Genomic DNA, 20,520 nt, shown 5'->3' on the forward strand with positions numbered 1-20,520 from the left:
AGCTAAAAAAAAAATAAAATATATATATATGTATGTGTGTATATATATATATACACACACACACACATATATATAAAACGTTTTTGGCATCATGCCTTCCAAAACACTGGGCACCAGTTCTGGAATGCATGACGGCAGTATAGTTCATTTTCTTAATGGCAAGGTCTCCAGCCAGTGTTAAGGAATCAGCTGTTCAACAATAAATCCAGCTCAAGATTAAATTAACTTTAATTAAACATACGAAACACACCAATCCTCAGTGAGTTATTATTGGACTTGCAGAATGAAAAAAAGAAGTTGGCCGGAATAACAAAACCGATTTCATCGGATGCCATCTACATATTTTGCTTTCAGAGGAAGTATGTCTCAAGAGCCCTCCACCTCCCAAAAAACAGCCCACCAAAACCCACTTAATCCAAAGCATTTCTTGCTCATGATAGGTCATAGAAAAGGCAGCAAATGCATAACACTGCTTATAAATACTATATGAAGTATATCCATGCGCTAGCTGAATACAAAAAAAATATATTTTTTTAAAAATTACGAACTGCTATAGTCCTAAATGTGATAAATTTGAAAGTCCAAACCTTATACCCTCATACTCCCACATGGGCAACTTTTGAGTATATGCAGTACAGCACATGGACAGATGTTTATTTTAAAAAAATAACATAATGTTTATGAATTCAGCTAAATACCAGGAACTCAGCAAGATAAAGCTTGAATCCAGAAATACAGTGACAGTTTTTCAGTTTGAAAAAACACACAGAATTGTCTTAACTTATTGATAGACACACCTCAGTTCAAAGCTTCCCATTTTTTTTGAGCATCAGCAGATATTGAAAGGAACTATAAACTTGTGAAGGAGCCCCCTTGTGCTCTGTATTCTTTTCCTTCTTATGACAGGCAAACATGTAATTTAGTACATCTATGAATGCAATTACGTGGTAAGCAGATGCATCATTTTATCCCAATATTGTAATGAATATTTTTAGAACTACTTCCATTTTTAAGTCTAAACTTATTCCTGCTACTTTATGCTCATTTAATCATGTGCTGCAACTGTCTTTTACGTTAAATGCCTTTCCTGATAAGGAAAAAACTTTCTCTGGTTGTAATTAACCTGTCCAAGCCATTTAAATCTTCTCCCAAATATAAACTTTGTTTTTCCAATCCTTCTTCTAGCCTTTTCTTCTCCTACTGAAGCTTAAAATCATCTTCCATGAAGAGAGGCAAACAAAATTACACATTGGATTTCAGCTAGTGGATCAACAGTCAGCACTACCTGTAGTTATCAGCCTCTTTGCAGCTCCTAACCCACCTAACAATCCCTTTTTTTCAAATAGGCTAATTATTTTCCAGCAGATCATTAAAATTACCCCTAAATGAGAGCATCAGCAGAGTTGTCTTTAGAATGCATACATAAATCTGAAGCAAAACCCACTAGCTGTCCTAGAGCCTTGTTTCAGAACTGTGTGGCAGATTCAATCACTATGGTATCCTTTATTGCTATACATGCAAATATTATTTTATTATCATTGAAGGGAAATATTGCTTGCATCTGGTCCAGTCCCTCATCTGCAATACAGACTTGTAACTTGGATACAACACTATACTCACTATGATCTAATCATAGAATATCATTCCAAATTTGACAGGATCATCAAAGGTACTTGTTACCGGACTTGCAATGTCACTTACGTATTCCCTCAGAGTTCTGAGATGATAATTACCTGTCTCAGCCCTTGATCTGAGTATGTTTCAACTCCTGTGTTTAAACTTGGTTACATATCCATGCATTTGACCATTTCCCTCATGGGCAAAGTCATTATCCTTCAGTAAAACTGAGATAAAGTCCCAATTTTGTACTGAGCCTTCAGTTTAGATCAAATATTTAAGTAGAAAGTACCATGTCTTGGTTTTGTCCTCTTTTTTCTAAGGCTGAAAAAACATTTGTGGGTTTGTGTTTTTCAGAAGAGACTGTCATGGTTTAACCCCAGCTGGAAACTAAGTACCATGCAGCTGTTTGCTCACTCTCCTTCCCCCTGCCCCAGTGGGATGGGGGGTGGGGGGAGATTTCGAAAAAGGTAAAACTCACAGGTTGAGATAAGACCAGTTTAATAGTTGAAATATTGTTTGAAAAAAAATAACAAAAAGGAAAAAGGGAGAGAGGAATAAAATCCAACAAGATGAAGTGATGCACAATACAACTGCTCACCACCCACTGACTGAGGCCGAGCCAGTCCCCAAGCAGCGACTGGTGGCTCTATCGCAGTTAAAACCAGAGTAGGATCTAACTCAGTTGTGATGCTGGACATTCATATTAGTAGCAAATAATTGAAACCTGTATTCTTTGCACCATAAACTATCAATACATGATTTTGCATGAGGCATTTCTGTGTTTCAAGAAAAAGCACTTTTGTGTTTCTAATTTCTTTCCCCATATACTTTTCTATTACTGGACAGTGTAAAGAGCTCGAAGATGCTTTAATGAAAAGTACAGGTTGCAAGTATTATCATCACCCAGTGAATGACAAAACAGAATTTAAATCATGGGTTTGTTTAAGCAGGAGTCTCTCTGATCATTAGTGGCTTGCAGAATAGTGTTATAGTCACCAAAATCTTAAGCGAGATCTTGGAAGAAGCTTGCGGGGAAGGGTTGATGCCTGAAGTTAGATACCTACATTAGGAATTTACATCCAGAAAGAGTAAAGCAACTTCATGTGTTAAGCAAAGCACTTAATTTTCATATTATATAATATCCTAACCGAAGTACTTCAGATATATTTGTGTCCCCTAACTATATAGAGAATGATGTACATAAATTATGTACACTAATATACATATTCAAGCAGACTAACTGGGGATAAGTTCTCCATCAATTAACTCAGTTGCACAACGTTTGTATTTGTACAGACTTTTTCAGACAAACTCAGAGTTACATTTTTTAGAGCCCATGACAGTCAGAGAAGCTTACTGATGGTTTGCAGCATTACCTACATGGCTTCTAGATGCCAGCCTTTTTGGACAGTATGCGTGGTTCTACCCAGAAAAAAAATACCAAAACAAACACACAAACAAAGAAACACATTCTAAATAACAACCCAAAAGCAAAAACTGAGATGTGATGTACCAGCCAACACGCTTTGCATGATTTAAATCCTAAGAGAAGGCACAAAGCTATTTGTTTGAAAAAGACAAGATTGGATGAAGGCGGCTAGCAAAATGGATTAATGAGAGATGGATCAACAGCTTGGTAATGAATAAATGATGCCAGGAAAGATCAGCTATGAAAGGCCTTGAAAGTAAAGATGAGTAATTTGCTTGGTGCAATAAAAAGTTACCACAGACTGTGAAAATGAGCTAAGCAGCTGCATTCTGAAGAGATATGAAGGGGCTATAGCACATGTTCAGAAGGCTGCAGAAAAAACACAATGACATCTTTATGAGATTTAGCTACATGAAAGACTGCATCATAATGCATCTTAATATTATCATGCAAGGAAACTGAGACAAATTCAGACGCAGCTTGATCAAAGTATGCTTCTCATACAAGTAGGTGGTGTCCAGGTCACACAAAAAAGCCACAAAAAGAATCCTGGTGTTATTGTGACAGGTCAATGGATGAGTTACAGGAAAGAAAACAGTAAGACTTGCCTTAACCATGTTGAGCATGAACTGTTTATTACCCACAATGACACAGATATACTAGCTGAGAAACATCTCACCTAAATTTTGATGTCTACATCATCAGTGTTTACACCTGAGTGACTTGCCTGTTACACTCCATGGAAATCTTACCAATATAATCAATCAGACTTAACAAAGTAAAGGATTAGGTTTAGTCAGATGAATCACACCTGTGGTGAGTTGATCCTGGCCAGCAGCTAAGCACCCGCCCAGCCACTCATTCACTCCCCCTCAAAGGGTGGGGGAGAGAACCAGAAAAGCAAAAGAGAGAAAACTTGTGGGTCAAGATACAGTTTAATAAGTGAACAAAAGAAAAAGGAAAAAAAATATTCATGGAAAAGCAGTCATTCACGAACTTCCATAAGCAAATTGCTAAGTCTTATCAACCAGATCTCCAATGACTAGTAAGAAATACAAGAGTGGCTTGTTGCAAACTACATATTTACACTCCAGAAAGTTTGTTTTATTAGCAAAATTTCAAATTGGAGAGAAAAAAAACCAAATTAGGCATTTATGAGACATCTACATGGACCTAGGAATTGAATTTGTGTGTATGGGGGAAGAACACAGAATGAAACGGAAAGAAAAATCTTTACATGATGATTGTTGATGGGGTATTTATAAATTCCAAAGGAAAAGAGAAGAGAGCAATGAAGTCATAGTCCAAGCAGCAAAGGATTTCTTTGTTCATGTAGAGACATCTTGCTGCAGTCTATCAATAACAGGTCTTTGAGAAACACGGACGAATTGGGTAGTGATTACCAAAACATGAAAATCAAATTTCTTAACTGTCTGTGAAAATATACAGCAAACTTGAAGACTGGATGACAAAGCTCATTTTAGATTCAAGGGTTATTTTTCGGCCTTAGGTATCAGAGTAATAATAAGAATACTGTGTCTGAAAAATAAGGTGTTGAGCTCTGTATTACTAAATGATAGCTGGAACTAATGAAGCCTAAATTCTTTTACTGGTTTTTATTCATGGCTGACTGACTTTACAGTCTGAGACAGTGCAAGTTCCAGCAGAATTTTTCCAGTAATTCATGCGTTTGAAAGGGCTTTTTTTTTCTTTTTTTTTTTTTTTCTACACAGATTACCTAATGCCTAACAAGGTATAAATTTGTATTATCGCTTTTTAGAACTTGGAGGATCTGTTTCCACTGGTCATTTTCAAAAAATCTGAAGAACATAATTATCTTTGACACTTTCCTTCATCTTCTGTATAATTAGCTAAACACCTCTAAAATTAGAGGATATACACAGAGACCATAGAAGTATTGCCTCAATAGATTAATAGGACATAAGAGTTAAGCATTGAATTTTGGGGCTCATGAATTAAGACTAATTTGGCATTTTTAGTGGTCAGTGAAACAACTACAGGAAAACTTGGAAAATGATTACTTGGTTTCAGCCATGACTCATCACAAATGCCAAGCAGCACATGGTGATAATGCCATGCCTTTCCTTCCCATCTCCCACGTTCCTTGGACTCCTCACCTCCACCCCAGTACTGGATCCATTTGTTGTACTGAATGTTGTTGATCAATGGATTCCCTCTGAATGGTTAAATATGACTTGGGCATGTGTTGTAGTTTAAGCCCAGCCAGCAATTAAGCCCCACACAGCCCCTCGCTCACTCATTCCCCGCAGTGGGATGGGGGAGAGGATCAGAAGAGTAAAAGTGAGAAAACTTGTAGTTTGAGATGAAAACAGTTTAACATGTAAAGCAAAAGCCATATGCACAAGCAAAGCAAAACAAGGAGTTCATTCACCACTTCCCATCAGCAGGCAGGTGTTCAGCCATCCCCAGGAAGGCAGGGGTCCAACACGCGTAAGAGTTACTTGGGAAGACAAACGCCACCACTCTGAATGTCGCCCCCTTTCCACCTTCTTCCCCCAGCTTTATATGCTGAGCATGACACCATGTGGCATAGAATATCCCTTTGGCCAGCTGGAGTCAGCTGTCCTGCCTGTGCCCCCTCCCAGCTCCTTGTGCACCCACAGCCTGCTGGCTGGTGGGGTAAGATGCAAGGCAGAAAAGGCCTTGACTCCGTGTAAGCACTGCTCACCAACAGCTAAAAACATCCCTGTGTTATCAACACTGTTTTCAGCACAAATCCAAAACGTAGCCCCATACTAGCTACTATGAAGAAAATTAACTCTACCACAGACAAAACCAGCACAGCATGCTTTAAACAGGTTTCAAAAGCATTTGAAAAGTAGTGGCAGAATTCTCTGCAGAATTTATTACGTAATTTCATGTGGATTCTTTGATAGCTATTGTATTCTTTATTGGATAACATTGTGAGAGAGTAAGGTTAACACCTTAGGCACTGAGGCATATGGTTTTACACTTAGTTCAGTGCTAGGCAAGGTAACACCTTACCTTCTAAAGATCTATTTCTTCCACACTGTACATAATTACTCAGGTAGCGTGCTTTTCTTGTACTCCGTTCCTAGACTCTGTCACCACGGGACATAATTTCTAGTTCATGTGTGTCCTGATGGAAGACATTTAAACCTAAATATGAGCTCAAGTGTTTCAATTTTCAAGTAGCTGACTTGAAGGTATCTTGCAGGAGTCTGAAGTCTTTAAGTCACATCTAGAATCCAGTAATTTTGACCCTGAGAATGATGAATAGTAGTAGTTCTTTAAAACTTAGTCCAACATAAAAGATGGCATAAGAACAGCTATTCTGAACTATCCTATACCTTTATAAAAGACTTTTTGGGAGAAAACATTACCTGCATACATTGATTGCTGTATTTATATTACTTTGCTCTTTTATTTTTCCCACTTACAGGGCAGAAACCAAAACCTGCTATTGTGTACGAATTCTCCATAAAGAGTTTCTGAAAATTCTGTGAGAAGCAGCAGTTATGAGCATTTTTTTTTTGTTGCGTTCACTACGACACACTAAGGACAGTGATTTTCCTCTTTCCTACCTTCCTTTACAAAGGGAAGCCAGTTATATCATCTAAAATTTAGCTTAGATGTTGGAACACAGACACATTACACCAGATCAGAGCAGCTGCCAACCTGAATAGTCTGAACATGGCCAAGGCCAGATGAGTAAGAAATCCCACAGTAGGAAAATGTGAAAAATGCAGCCCAGTTGGAAGGTCTTTCTTAATTATTCTCAAGCTACTGGACTGCTCTCTACCCTGGAATATGCAGCTTCCATCACTCAGAAAACTGTTGCTTACGAATACAACTTGCAGGTTTTTTCTGTATGCTACCATAACTCAAGTTTATTTCCATATACTTGAATTTACTTAAACATGTTGCTGCAACACCAAATGACACTGCTCTGCATGTCAGTTACCACTGGTTACTAAATTTTTCTTACCATTGTTAGAGTTTCTGCTTTCATTTAATTACAAAACTTCTTGTTTTGTGGGTGGAATGAAACAGACACATATAAGACCTCTCAAAATTCAGGGTCTTTTCCCTTCATGCCGTATGACAAATGAGTCTTTATTTTCTTGCATAACCCTCTCTGTGAAGACATTAAAGGATAGTCCTGATAACTGGAAGGCTTACAACCCTAGGAAAAGAGCTAATGCAAACAGGGTCTAAATAAATATGTTGTGTTTAAGCTAAAGCACCACAAACATGGTAAAATATTTTGGTATCTAACTCTCCTCCTTTTGAATCCCCTAATATCATTCTGAAATCTTGAAAAGTAGTGAGGAGAGAGAAAGGAAAAACAGATCAGCAGGAGGGAAGAGTTTCAAGTATTTGGTTTTAAACAGCATAAAATAAGGATAAAATTCTTTCTAGAGTACTTAAAAATAATCTAGAAAGATAAAACCAGTATTTCTATCTTCCCAGGATCTTCTTAAATTTATCTGTTACATTAAATTACTTCTTGGTACAAGACTCAAACAAGAAAATCCTGGCTAAAACTAACAGTAGTGCAGAACTGCTGTTTAACTTAATGTTTTTGATGAATTTCAACAATACTGTTATTAGCAGCATTTTAAATACAATTGCTGTATAGGCACATACTAGTGAAATCCGATACTTTGCAGTGTTACATATTAAGGTTCTTAAAGTTAAATCATGCCAATGCAGATGTTCCTAATTACTTTAAAAGCACAAATACTTACACAAATTAGTTGTTTCCAACTCCAGCATAATTCAATTAAAGGAGTGCTTATAATGTAACAACATCAATGACAGTTAAGCATAACTAATATGGGAAATTGTTAAGAAAGAATCAACATGGTTTACATAAGGGAAGGAGTTAAAGTCCATTTGAGCAAGATAAGCAGCTGTGATTTACCTGAGGCAAATACAAAATATTGCCAAATGAAGGTGACACTATCAAAGACACATCAAAAAACTGAGAAAAACATTTAATTCCCAGTAGCAATCACTTTACAAACCCAGATTACTGGGACTTCAGGTTTCTGCAGGTAATTGTGCAGGCTTTTGTTTTGGGGGAGTTTTTCCTTTTCCTTTTTTTTTTTTTTAAGCTACCAAATGGAGTCTAGCTCCACCCCTGCCTTGTATAGCTGCTTGAAAAGAGATGTGGTAGGTAACATAATACAGCATTAAATCAACGCAGAAGCAGAAGTACGCAAGCCATGGATGCAGGCAGATTCTTTCTGTGGGTAATGCCTCTGGCAGGAGCACCCTTTATGCACAGAAAGTTAGTATTTCCTGCTGTGCTCTGGGCTTCCAAAGGTTACGGTATAATGCCCATGTTTCTTCCCAAACTGCATTTCTTACAATGCAATTATCACGTAGATGTATTTTGCTTTCCATATGGAATAGGGAAAAAGGTAGTCATTTAACTGATAAAGCATTGTATAAAACCATACGCTGTGTGAACACAGTTGCTGCTCTCTTATCTTCTATATTAAGTCTGTGAAAATTTGTCAGAAAGGTGGGATATATAACAAAGTTCCAGCTCACAGAAATTAGCTACAATAACACAAGGTATTTCTATCCACTTTTGCACATCCAGTATGTACACATAACAGTTAAAAGCATATATTTTTTCCTTTATATTTATATTTAGATTAAATCAACACTAAACATACAAGCATGCCTTTGTTTTAACCAAAGCTTTATGCTAATACTAAACAAGGAAAAAAAAAAGAAAAGAAAAGAAAAAGATGACCAGACCGATTCAGCATGACCAGATTTGAAACATATGAATTTGAAATGAGTTAACTGACTGTACCTTGAGTCACCTGTTGGATGGCTAGCATCATCCCAGAAACTGTATCGGGAACCAAATTTTCCTTCCAATTGTAGACAGGCACCCATTTCAAGATGGGCAGCCTTCTCATACACCATACTTTGACATCTTCAAAGCGAACAGCCTGGATCTTCCTCCAGACTGCATTTCTTTTCCTTTTTGCTCCTGTCATCATTGCCACCCCACAAAAGCAGTTCCTCTTTCAGAAGAGTGCACAGCTGAGGAATCACCCTGATCTGTGTCAGTCTCCAGTTTTCTTCGGAGATTTTGCAGTTCCAAAACTACAGAGAAAGAATAAATGAGCAGAAGCACTTAGGAATTCTGCAGCTGCTCTCTAACTTTACTAAATAAAAACACTTATTAAATGCTTCAATCATATAAAGAGCTAAATGAAATTCAAGAACCGTTTGTAGCAAAGATCACATTTTCTGCTCTTTGCAAAAATTTAGTCTAGTCTCAAGTTAGTTAGTGATTCTTTCCAGTAACCTCCCGCTTTATATTCCTTGTAATGCCTGTGCTTTTGGCCTCAGTCCAGTGGCAAAATGAGGTATTACTGGGGGTGTGTGCGATATAGGCTGAGCTATGCTAATATGAGCGGGAAGTGCCCAGTGGAGCAGGCATCTCCCTGCCAAGCCCAGGAGAGCTGCCTTGCCTCTCCTGGGGGTAGATTTTCTGGCCACAGTCGGAAAGCATGAAGTCCTCCATAACCTGGTGCTAGCAAATTTGTTTTACTCCGTCAATGTTTTGTCTTCTGAATGACAGTAAAGAGCTTATTTATGTAGAAAATGCAAAACAGCAGGTAGCAATAAGTACTGACAAAAACATACACAGATTGCATCTGTAGGCTGAAGCCTCAGACCTAAATGTAACAAGCTCATAGTGCAGTGAAGGACTGCAGGCTATCAGCTCTGCATGGGAAGTGCCAAAAATGCTTGTGACGATCACTCTCCTTCACAGCTATTCCTTTCTACTCTTGGTAGTCCACGCAGCAAAGGCTCTCTCAATGAAGACTTCACCAAGTAATTTTTGATCTTGTAATCACAGAATGGTCAGAGTTGGAAGGGACCTCTGGACATCAGCTAGTCCAACGCCCTGCTAAAGCAGGTTCTCCTAGAGCAGGTTGCACAGAGTCACATCCAGGTGAGTTTTGAATGTCTCCAGAGAAGGAGACTCCACAGCCTCTCTGGGCAGCCTCTGCCAGAGCTCTGTCATGCCCAAGGTAAAGAAGTTCTTGCTCACATTCAGGTGGAACTTCCTGTGCTGCAGATTGTGCCCGTTGCCCCTTGTCCTGTCACTGGGCACCACTGAAAAGAGCCCGGCCCCGTCCTCTTGACATTTGGCCTTAAGATACCTGTGTGCATTGATAAGGTCCCCTCTCAGCCTTCTCTTCTCCAGGCTAAACAGGACCACCTCTCTCAGCCTTTCCCCATAAGGGAGATGCTCCAGTCCCCTCATCATCTTTGTAGCCCTGTGCTGGGCCCTCCCCAGCAGTTCCCTGTCCCTCTTGAACTGGGGAGCCCAGCACTGGACACAGCACTCCAGATGGAGCCTCACCAAGGCAGAGCAGAGGGGGACAATCACCTCTCTCAACCTGATGGCCATGCTCCTCCTAATGCCCCCCAGGATCCTTCTCTGTAGAAAGTTTTCCTTTCTTCAGACTTCCCCTCTTTCCTCCAGGGTCTGGGAAACCTGAGGGCTGGCCTTAGCAGTAAAGACTGAAGCAAAGCCACAATTCAGTAACTGCCTCCTCTGTGTCCTTCATCACCAGGGCGCCCACCTCATTCAGCAGCATGCCCACATTTTCTCTAGTCATCCTTTTACAACTGATGTATTTGATGAAGCCCTTCCTGTTGTCCTTGACGTCCATCATCAGATTTAATTCCAGATGGACCTTAGCCTTCCTCAACGCCTACCTACATACTCTGACAACATTCCTATATTCCTCCCAAATGGCCTGTCCCTTTTTCTACATCCTGTAAACTTCCTTCTTCTGTTTGAGTTTTGCCAGAATACTCATCTTGGGAGGCAGCTAAGGGACATATATCGCTGCTCTGGTTGGCCTGGCCTATTCACTAGTTGGATGTGATGGTGTAAGCGTTGCCATATCAGACCCCTCCCACCAAGTCCTTCAGTTTAAAGCCCAGCTCACCATGTTGGCTAGCCTGCCACCAAAGAATCCTTTGCCTCTTCTAGACAGGTGTATCCCATCCCTCCCTAACAGGCTATAGCCGTTAAAGAATATCTTGTTGTAGAAACTAAAACCCTCATGATGGCACCAGCCACTAAGCCAGAAATTGATTTGTATTATACATCTGCTTCTGGATGCACCCTTTCCTTTAACAGATAAAATGGAAGAAAAGATACTTGGGCACCAATATTTTTATTTGCACCCCCAGGGCTTTATGGTCTTCCTTGATTCTGCCCAGGTTCTGGCTTGCCCACATGAAAGAGTAGTAGTGGATAGTAGTCTGTGCAAGTTGTGAAACCCTCATGGCAACATCTCAGACCTTAGCTCCCAGAAGCCAGCACACCTCACATGAGTACTTGTCAGACTGGCAGATGGGTGTCTCAGTGCCCCTTAACCAAGAGTCACCTACTATGAGCACCCAAGGTTTCTTTTTATTGTATCCACTGTGCGCTGCTGGTACAGCTTCTCCTTGTGGACCTTGCTTGTGGGTGCCTATAGCCATTGAGGCTTCATATCTGGTTTGGTTGTGATGCTGGAGGGTGAAGACAGAAGCAGAGCCCTGCTTTTGTGGGTCCCCAGGGTCCAAGGTGCCTCATTTCTTTGGTGTCTGCTACAGGAACATGGTTCTGAAACCACCTATCTATCTCCATCTCGGCTCCTCTGATACTGCACAGCCTTTTAACTCTTCCCTGCAACTAGGCCACCTGACATAACAGAACATCAGCCTGTGCACACTTTATGCATGTACTTACATTTTCTCCAGGAGAAGGATCCGGGCACTTGTTGCAAACTAACTTTTGTACTAATATCTCCTTCCTTACCAGTTCTGTCTGGGTAGAAGCACCAGACATCTCAGGGACTTTCTTTGCAGAAACACTGGTTTTCAGGCTGAGGCCAGTGCCCAACCGTTATAGCAGAGACCTAGAGCACTTCCCTTGACTGTGGCCCTGCTAGCAGGGCGCAGGGCCCTCCCTGTGCACCCTGCCACACAAATGGCCACACAAACTGCCACATCACGCCCTGGATGGTAGCACCCCTCAGGGTCATTTAAATCTCATGGCAATGCCCAAGCTGCATCAGCCTTGCTCATGAGAGCTGCTGGCTCCTGGTAGGATTCTCAGCTCTTGCTTGGGTTTCCCTGGCTCCAGGAACCCCTCTGTCCACCTTAATCTAGTGCTCAGCCACAGGACGTACCGTTGCCACTGCTGCGTGCCTCACATGCCTCGCCAACTAGTAACGTCATGTACCTTGTGTACAATACACAGTACTCAGACACAAAGTGATAAGAGCATGGAAGACCTTTGAATGTCAAGTCATTTAAGTGTCTTGTCGGATATGGAGCAAGGACACAGTGGCTTTCCTTTAAGTATTTTTTATCTCTGCATGGGACAGAAATTTAATGTAAAATGCAAGGTCCATCATATGTGTGAAGTGTCTTCTCAATCACCATTCTGCATCAGGCATAAAAATAAATATGCATTTTTAATATTTTAATTGTATTTACATAAATTCATTTAAATGTTATTATTTAGATTAAAATAAAGCATTATTCATCTGAAAAAACTTTAGAAAAATGAGGCTTCGTTTCCAAATGCAATAGGGAGAAAAACACAAGGGCAAATGCACCACAGTTCATTCTACTTAGTGACATTTAGGTGGTGTCAATTGTTGTGTCTCTTAGAAGTGCAAAATGAAAAAAGAAAAAAAGAAATATCAGGAAAAGATTGCTTAAGACAGACTCTCACTCTTAACTATTTCAGGCATACTTACTCTTTGCCCTGCCCATCCTTTAACCATGCACACTTTTTAAAGAATAGAAGAAACACAAGACAGGTTTATCCTACTTCTCTTCACTGGAATAAGCATCTAAGCATTGATTCCTTTTTTCTTTTTGTTTTTGGTTTTTGTATTTTCCTTTAGTGTTTTTTTTAATGTGGAGTTTGGGTTTGGGGTTTTGTATGTGTGTGTGTTCCTGCTTTTAGCTTGGAAGTGCAATTCAAGGATAATCAAGGCTTTTACGGCTGCCACGTGTTCCACAACACAGACCCTTCCCTACTTCCAATGATCAGAAGTAGACAGGAATCCTTCTAGATACAGCAAGAGTTACTCAGCTGTCAGGAGGTGCTTAGTTTTGATAAAATGTTCAGTACCTTTAACTATAATAGCATTTTCTGGGGAAAAAATATAATAAAACACATCTATACATAATTTGTATGTACAAAAATAAATCCAAATATGGATACTTGTGTGAAAGAGACTAGTCCCATTTTGTTTAATACAAATTACGTTCCCTAGAAGCTCTGAATATTCAAAACAATACCCATTACAAAACCAAAGAACCTTCACTAAACACACAAGAACATACTCTCCATTCTTCAAACTTCTCACATCAAAATGCTGAAGCTGTTCGAAAAAATCTATAATTGAGATTTTCCCACCTTATATTTGCAGAGTCAGTAAATCTGGACAATTTTCATCAATCCCAGACTAGTATCTGAACTCCTAGGATTAGCTGTATCAACAGACTTTTGTCCCTCACCAATAACAAGGGATGGTTTCTCTCTATGGGTGTGTGCATGCGTGAGGGCAAATATCTTTACAGCTAAGACTTGAAAATTAGCCCTGTTAGACGCAGACAGAACTGCACATGCAAAGTCTTTGGGATGTCCACGCTGATGTGGAATTTGTGCAGAAGTTTTGTTTTACTCCAACAGTTACTTAGATAAGTTAAAAATTGCATTATCATTAAATCTTGATAACATCGTCGCCAGTCTTAAATAAGTATTCCTTGTTGTAACTTTGAAATTAATAAAGTACTCTTAGTTAGTGACACAAAGCAACATATCATTTACAGCCCCCCAGAAAAAAGAAATCAAAAATTTGAAGGGAAAACAGATGCATAGGTATGCATAACAGCAAGCCTATACCTCACTAGACAAATCTAACATTTGAATCTTAAAGAAACATCAAAAAACACTATCCTGAAACACATATTGTATCACACACACACCCTGTTTAAACATTTTCCCACCAGGTGAAATTCATTAACCAATGAACGTATAATCTATAAACACCCAGACTATGCAGATTTGTCATACTTCAAACTGTATCATGATGTACCTGAGATATCAGGACTATGAGATCCTCTCCTTTCCTGAAGCAGGCATATAAAACTTCGTTCTCTGGAACACCAAAAGCGAAGCATGAGGAACATTTGGTTTTATACATTTAAGTCAGTATATTCACACACAATTTTAAGGTTAGATGTTTTACAATTAGCTTTTTCAATGATCTTATGTAAGGAAAGCCTATTTTCTAGTTATTAGTTGCTTTTTCTGAGAAACACAAAAAAGTATGATTCTAGTACTGTACATATCACCAAATGATCCAACTGAATATATAATGTTTGAGCTTTCCTCACCTTTTCTTCAGTGGGGAAACTGATTTCCATTCATCCTTGTCCTCTACCCTGACCAACAATCTCTATGAACTCAGTTTTGATGCTGCTATCGTTCTGTCAAATACAGATAACAACGTCTAAAGGATTAAGAGGATACTAGATGAAAGATGTAAGAAAAAAAATCTTGATCACACAAAGCTTGTGTCTTTAGGAAAGATAGCTGAAATTCCAAGAGAAATCCTGTTAAAAATTCCAAGTATGTTTGACAAAGCACAGCTGGATGGGAATGGAAGTCAGATTTAAAATAAGGGGTGATAGGTACTAGTTCAAAGAGACCAGACTGTGCAGTTCATAAATCACAGAACAGAGCACACGAGGCTATTATACAAGCTACTGGAAAGATAAGAGAGTGATAACAAATGGAACAACATAAAAACAGCGACAAAAATCCACACCTTTAAAAAAGCATTCCTGAATGTTGAGAATTTGTAAAAAAATAGGTTATCAATCACACATATTACATAAAATTTTAAACTAGACCACAGAGAAAGCATATGTTTAAGCATGCAAATTATTTACTACTGAAATTTAAGGAAATTGGTCCTCTGAAATTCTGGTGCATAAAACCCGAACATAATTCACAAACTCTGAAGCTTGCCAATATATCTTCCACGGTTGATTGCAATGCATTTATTTTCAGTGATACCTAACTCTAAAAGTACTCCTGATTTCCATCATCAAATACTTCAAGGTGGACCTAAATTTAAAAAAGGTATGATTCTTGCCCTTCACAAAACAGATTAAGCTAAGTCTCTATCCTTTCTTCATACAGGACGATTAGGAGCCACTATGGTGACAGAATATCTCCTTTGCCACAGATTAATCAGAATTATCACAAGATAAAGGTGAGTGTCCAGGCAACACAGAAGTCAGACCTGACTCAAATGGCTTGGGCTCGGCTTTTAACACTCTCCTTGTCAACGGGCTTCTCAGCCCCGTTGGTGATGCTGTGCTCCACACAACTGTGTGAAGCAACACCGACATCGAGTGGCTTCACTTGGTATTTCTCTTTGTTTATTGCTGAGCCCAAGAGCACTACCTAGCCTCACGACATGATGGTTTTGGAACTGGATAATGTTAACTATGTAGTTCAAGAACACAACATGCTAAAAATCAAAAGCCTGTAGCATCAATAAAAGGTTCACTCATTACATTTCAAACGTATTTACTGGTCAGAGATTTAAGACAGGAGTTCCTAGTGCCCAGGTACCGTCTGCTCTCAGCTCATCTCATGAACAAGAAATGCAAGTGCAGAACAGGCAAACAAAAAATAATCTGATAATGCAACAATCCTTTTAAACTCCGTTCCTGTTGAGATATTTACAGCTGACTGCTAATAAAAAGTCACACAGGTGCTAAGAAAAAAAATTTAAGTTCTTGGGAAGTTATATTAAATCATCTAACACATCTAAAATGAGCCTAAAAAACCCAGTACTGTCCATCTCTTGGGGAAAACATGAGTAAAGAAAATGTAATATTTTTTTTCTCTTTTAAGGTTGTTTCTTGTAGCAGTTTGAAAATACCTTCAAATTAGTAAAAAAAAACAAAAACTTTTTTTTTTATTTTTAAACTGGAATGTGTTACCAAATAGGCTGAAAACTAAGATTTATGGACTCATACATTTGAGAACACATCTTCATAAGGAAAACATATAAATATGTATACACATACAATGACATTAAACACAGAAATATTTTGTGGTAATCCTTAGTCTTGACGTAAACTTGTCTGTGCAAGAGGGATGCTGTTTAAGGTCTCAGCACCAAAAACACACGTTCAAGAAATGTTTAAATCACAGGCATCTGTTTCTTTGTGTTATTTCACTTATTGAAACATAAGACAGAGTACATAAACCAGATTTTCTGATTATCAAGTGCACAAATCAGCCTATAAGGCATGCAATGAAAGCAGAACGCTGTAACTTTGGAAATCAACAGATCCAAACTCAAGTGACCCCCTTCCCTTGCATGTCTTATGGGCTGGCAGGTGCTTGGCAGTCTGTGGAGCAGAGCAGCCACTCTGTGTAGAAGCAGCTCTTCACCAGTTTCAATTCTAGCCTTGACCACCAGAGAATGAGGTTCAAAACCTCTCCTCACTCCAGGTCTCCTTTCATTTCGAATTGGTGGGTACTGAGAATGTAAATATATCTTGAAGAAACATTCATCCTCGTGTCTGAGACCTATCTGTAAATGATAATGCTGAGACCTGGCCCACCAAAGGCTGTGGGACACTGAGGCACTGACGCAGCTGGGAAGACCAGACCTGATCCCCTGTGACAGGGCTCCATTTTTCCTGGAATTTAGGTGCAACAGCCTTACTAGTTAGACAAACAGCAGACAGGTCTAAAATGCTAATATGTTCAAAAAATGCAACTCACTGTTCTTAAGCCACCAAAGGGTTCATACCTCAAGTTAATTTTTATGAATATGATGTTCTCATCAACCACAGAATGTTTAGGTGCTCACCAATTACAGCTTGTCTGACGAGAGAATTATTTGGGAACACAACAACGGAACAAGCATTCCTGAAGAATTTTATCTCCAGATATCCTTAGAATCATAAAATAATTTGAGACGGGAGAGACTTCCAAAGGTCATCTCATCCAAATACTTCATCATAAAAGGGATAACTTCAAAGCCAGATCAAGCTGCTCAGGAACATTTTGTATATCTCCAAGGATGGAGATTCCACAAGCTCTGGGGACAAACTGTTCTTGTGTTTAACCCCCCTTGCTGCATTTTTCCCCACTGTGCACTCAAACAGAATTTCCCTTGCTGCTGCTTGTGAGCATTGCCTCTTGTCCTGCTATTCCACTCTGACAACAGCCTGGTTCTGTTTTCTCTATTACATTCCTTTACTTGTTCCTCAGGCATAAGACTCCTTTGCTTCAGTTAACTTCACTTTCAAGTGGACTCAAAAAATAAGACAGCCTTATTAGAAAAATAAACACACATGAAGCTTATCAAAATGGTAATTGTCTTTCATATCAATAGACAACATATGTTGACTCCAAACCTTCAGACAGAAAAAGGTTAAGTGCAACAAACTTCACTTTAGTGGAACAATAGCAACTTGTGACTAAAAAGAAAGCCACCCCTGTGCCACAGTAACTCTACTGCCTGTGACTATGTGGAAAAGAGGAAAACCTTAGCTACCATCAGGATCAAGAAAAAGAATAGTTTTAATAGTCATATAATAGATTAATTAAACAAATTTCAAGTAAGAGGAAAATAATGCTGAAATATGATATCTATGTCCTCTGTCTTTTGCTTTGAAAGTGATGCAGAAAGAATCACTTTCCTATAGCATCTTCTGGGTTGCCCTTTCTTCCCAAAAACGTACACTACATTAAATACTGTGGGCAATGTAGAAAGTTTTCCACATTCTCTCTCGTGAGAGTTACATCATCTTAGAGCAGAAGAATGGATAATAAATCAAAGATTATCCCAATTTACATAGCCTTCCTTCAATGGCAAGTTTTTGTTCTGACACCCTTGCAGGGAGAAGATACCACTGCCTCAATAATCAGCAATACCTTGCCTCCAGACCCTTCAGCAGACCAAATCCCTTCTTTTGCATCCCATGATAATCTCATCACACTTGTTTTCCTCTAAATGTCTTATTTCTACCCACTCTTACAATGCACTGTGCTGCTGCTAACTTACAGACACATCATTTGATGCAAGTACTTAGAAAAAACTGCGATTTGAGTGTCCGTATACTTTACCCATTGGCTTAATTTCAGCCAGCTGAAATGGGTACTTAACCACCTCACTGAGGAAACTAAATTAACAGTGTATGTATAAAGCAGCATATTAATCCAGGTCTGTAGGCTGTAATAATATAAATCGCAGTGGTAACAGGTTTTACAACATGTGACAGAAAGTAAGTCCATTCAAAAAGGAAAGCCTATGAAGTGTAATAATTAAAATTTAGTATTTAAACAGTTAGTATCTTTCTGGCCTCAGAGACAGCAAACCAGTGGAATTCCAGGGCCACAGCCAAGCAAATTCCATGAAACCTGTGGGACAACTAAAACACTCCTTGAAAAGCCTATTCTAAACCATTAGCATACTCATGTAGTCCTTTATTTCATCATTTTAATTAAAAATATTTGAAAACATGTTTTATGAGACTACCTTGTAGTCTGCATACTTCACAGAAAGTCTCACATGAAGAATGCATAGTGCATACTAAATAAAAAAGGGGTTGCTTTCCAAAGATGGGCCCAGAAAGACTTAAATGCTTTCCTTCCTCAAAACTGTTGCTTGCCACACTGACTTAATGATCATCAGCAAATCTGGTGTATTGCATGGAATGCTACCCTCGTGGCTAAGAAGTTTGAGTGAAGTCAAAAACTTCTGTGCTACTAATAATCTGAATTGTAACATCAACTTTTATGGGTTCCAGGAATAAGCCTGAAAGATATACAGAGGCATGAGAACATTATTTTTATAAACAACTTTACTACTATAAAGAATAGTAACCTCAGAAAACTCACAATAAACAGTTGTACTGAACTATCTTGCTTACTTCAATAAAAAGTCTTATTCTTGCTTGCAACTTGGTGAACTACACACACACAAGATACTTAAGTTTGAAATAAAGTATTTTAAACCACCCCATACATGTTTCCACCACACATTAAAAAAAAAAAATAATTCCAACAGCTTAGAAATAAGACAAACTGAATCCCCCAGTGTACTTGCCAAGTGCTCTGAAATCAGGAACCCTGTTGTACTTCTCCAGCACTTTCTTCCAAAGTGTCAGGAACTCAGTACAGTACTGGGCACAGTAACTCAGAACACAAGGACTTGCATGCCACATCCTTAAGAAGCCATGAAAATATATTAAAAAAAAGAGAGAGTGCTCATTCAAAGACGTCATCCAGATGAGTCCCTATATTTTATTCAAAGTTCACACTATACAGATCCATATTCCCTGATTCTTAAGCCAAAGTCCATTTTAATTTGCATAAAAAATAAAGAATAATTGATATGACAACCCAATCAAATGCAGCTACCTGCACATTTTACGCAACTGATTAAGTAAGAAAGTAATTCCATGTATGATGAGACTTGCATGGTCTGGACTCTGTCATTTTTGCCCTAATTGTTACTGATCTATTTTTACTGCAGAAAAATCTGTTCTAGGTGATCTTGAGCAATGCATTCTCTCTTTATAACTCCACTTCAAATGCTAGTTAAGATATACTCCTGTTCCCTTCTGATGTGGTGGCTAATGACCTCATTGATGAAGAAAAAGGCTGTCATTTTGCTGCTTTCTGCAGTATCAGCTGTTGCTCAGGTCAGACAATTTAACATTGAATAGTAGCAAATTATGTATTCTCAGTAAAAGCCTTATGGCTTTGAAACATGATCCCAGACCCTGGGGTTCTAGGGAAATTATCCACATCGCACAACACAACACATCTCATTTTTCCTGGGAGTATGAAAATGGCACCAAGGAGAGGGTGGAGAACAGCTGATAAAGACAGGACGATGTGCTTCGCGTGGCTGTGGCATGCACTGCTATGATCTGCTTGAGGGAGCAGGGAAGAAGGATAAGACCTTTGCCCATGGTCCACTAAAAAGAAATGGTTAATTCATCATCATGACTGAATTGTTCCCCCTTTAATTAAATCAGACTTTTAAGGTGTTTGAAAAGTTTGAAACGTGCTTAAAGAGAAATACACCACTGCTATTAGACAACTGTGGCAGAACTTCAGCTGTTTTCCAAAATAATCAATATCTCCCCTAGACAGCTCCACACCTTATGAAATTGTTACCCTCCCTTGTCACAGTGAGGGAACACAGACAACTGAGATCATTCTGTGCCACTACTCACTCCTAAATGTTTAAAGACTTGTATTTTTATCATGTATTGCCAAAACAGAAAACCAGCGATTGATTATATGCAAATACATTTTGGAAAGTAATCAGGAATACTGTGGTTTTCACTGTATATGC

The 20,520-nt window shown here is 38.9% G+C and overlaps 1 protein-coding gene across 1 annotated transcript in view; it reads right to left on the reverse strand.

Annotated features, from left to right (window-relative positions):
- The window catches only part of SLC26A7 (solute carrier family 26 member 7), a 69,984-nt gene extending 60,880 nt beyond the window's left edge, over window positions 1-9,104 (reverse strand). The window contains exon 1 of the mRNA XM_056330487.1: window positions 8,886-9,104. Coding sequence (XP_056186462.1) covers window positions 8,886-9,078 — 193 coding nt within the window. The 5' untranslated portion in view covers window positions 9,079-9,104. The remainder of the gene's footprint in view (window positions 1-8,885) is intronic.
- Window positions 9,105-20,520: the final 11,416 nt, after the last annotated feature.

This window comes from Falco biarmicus, chromosome 3 (assembly GCF_023638135.1).
Source record: "Falco biarmicus isolate bFalBia1 chromosome 3, bFalBia1.pri, whole genome shotgun sequence".
Lineage (NCBI taxonomy): Eukaryota > Metazoa > Chordata > Aves > Falconiformes > Falconidae > Falco > Falco biarmicus.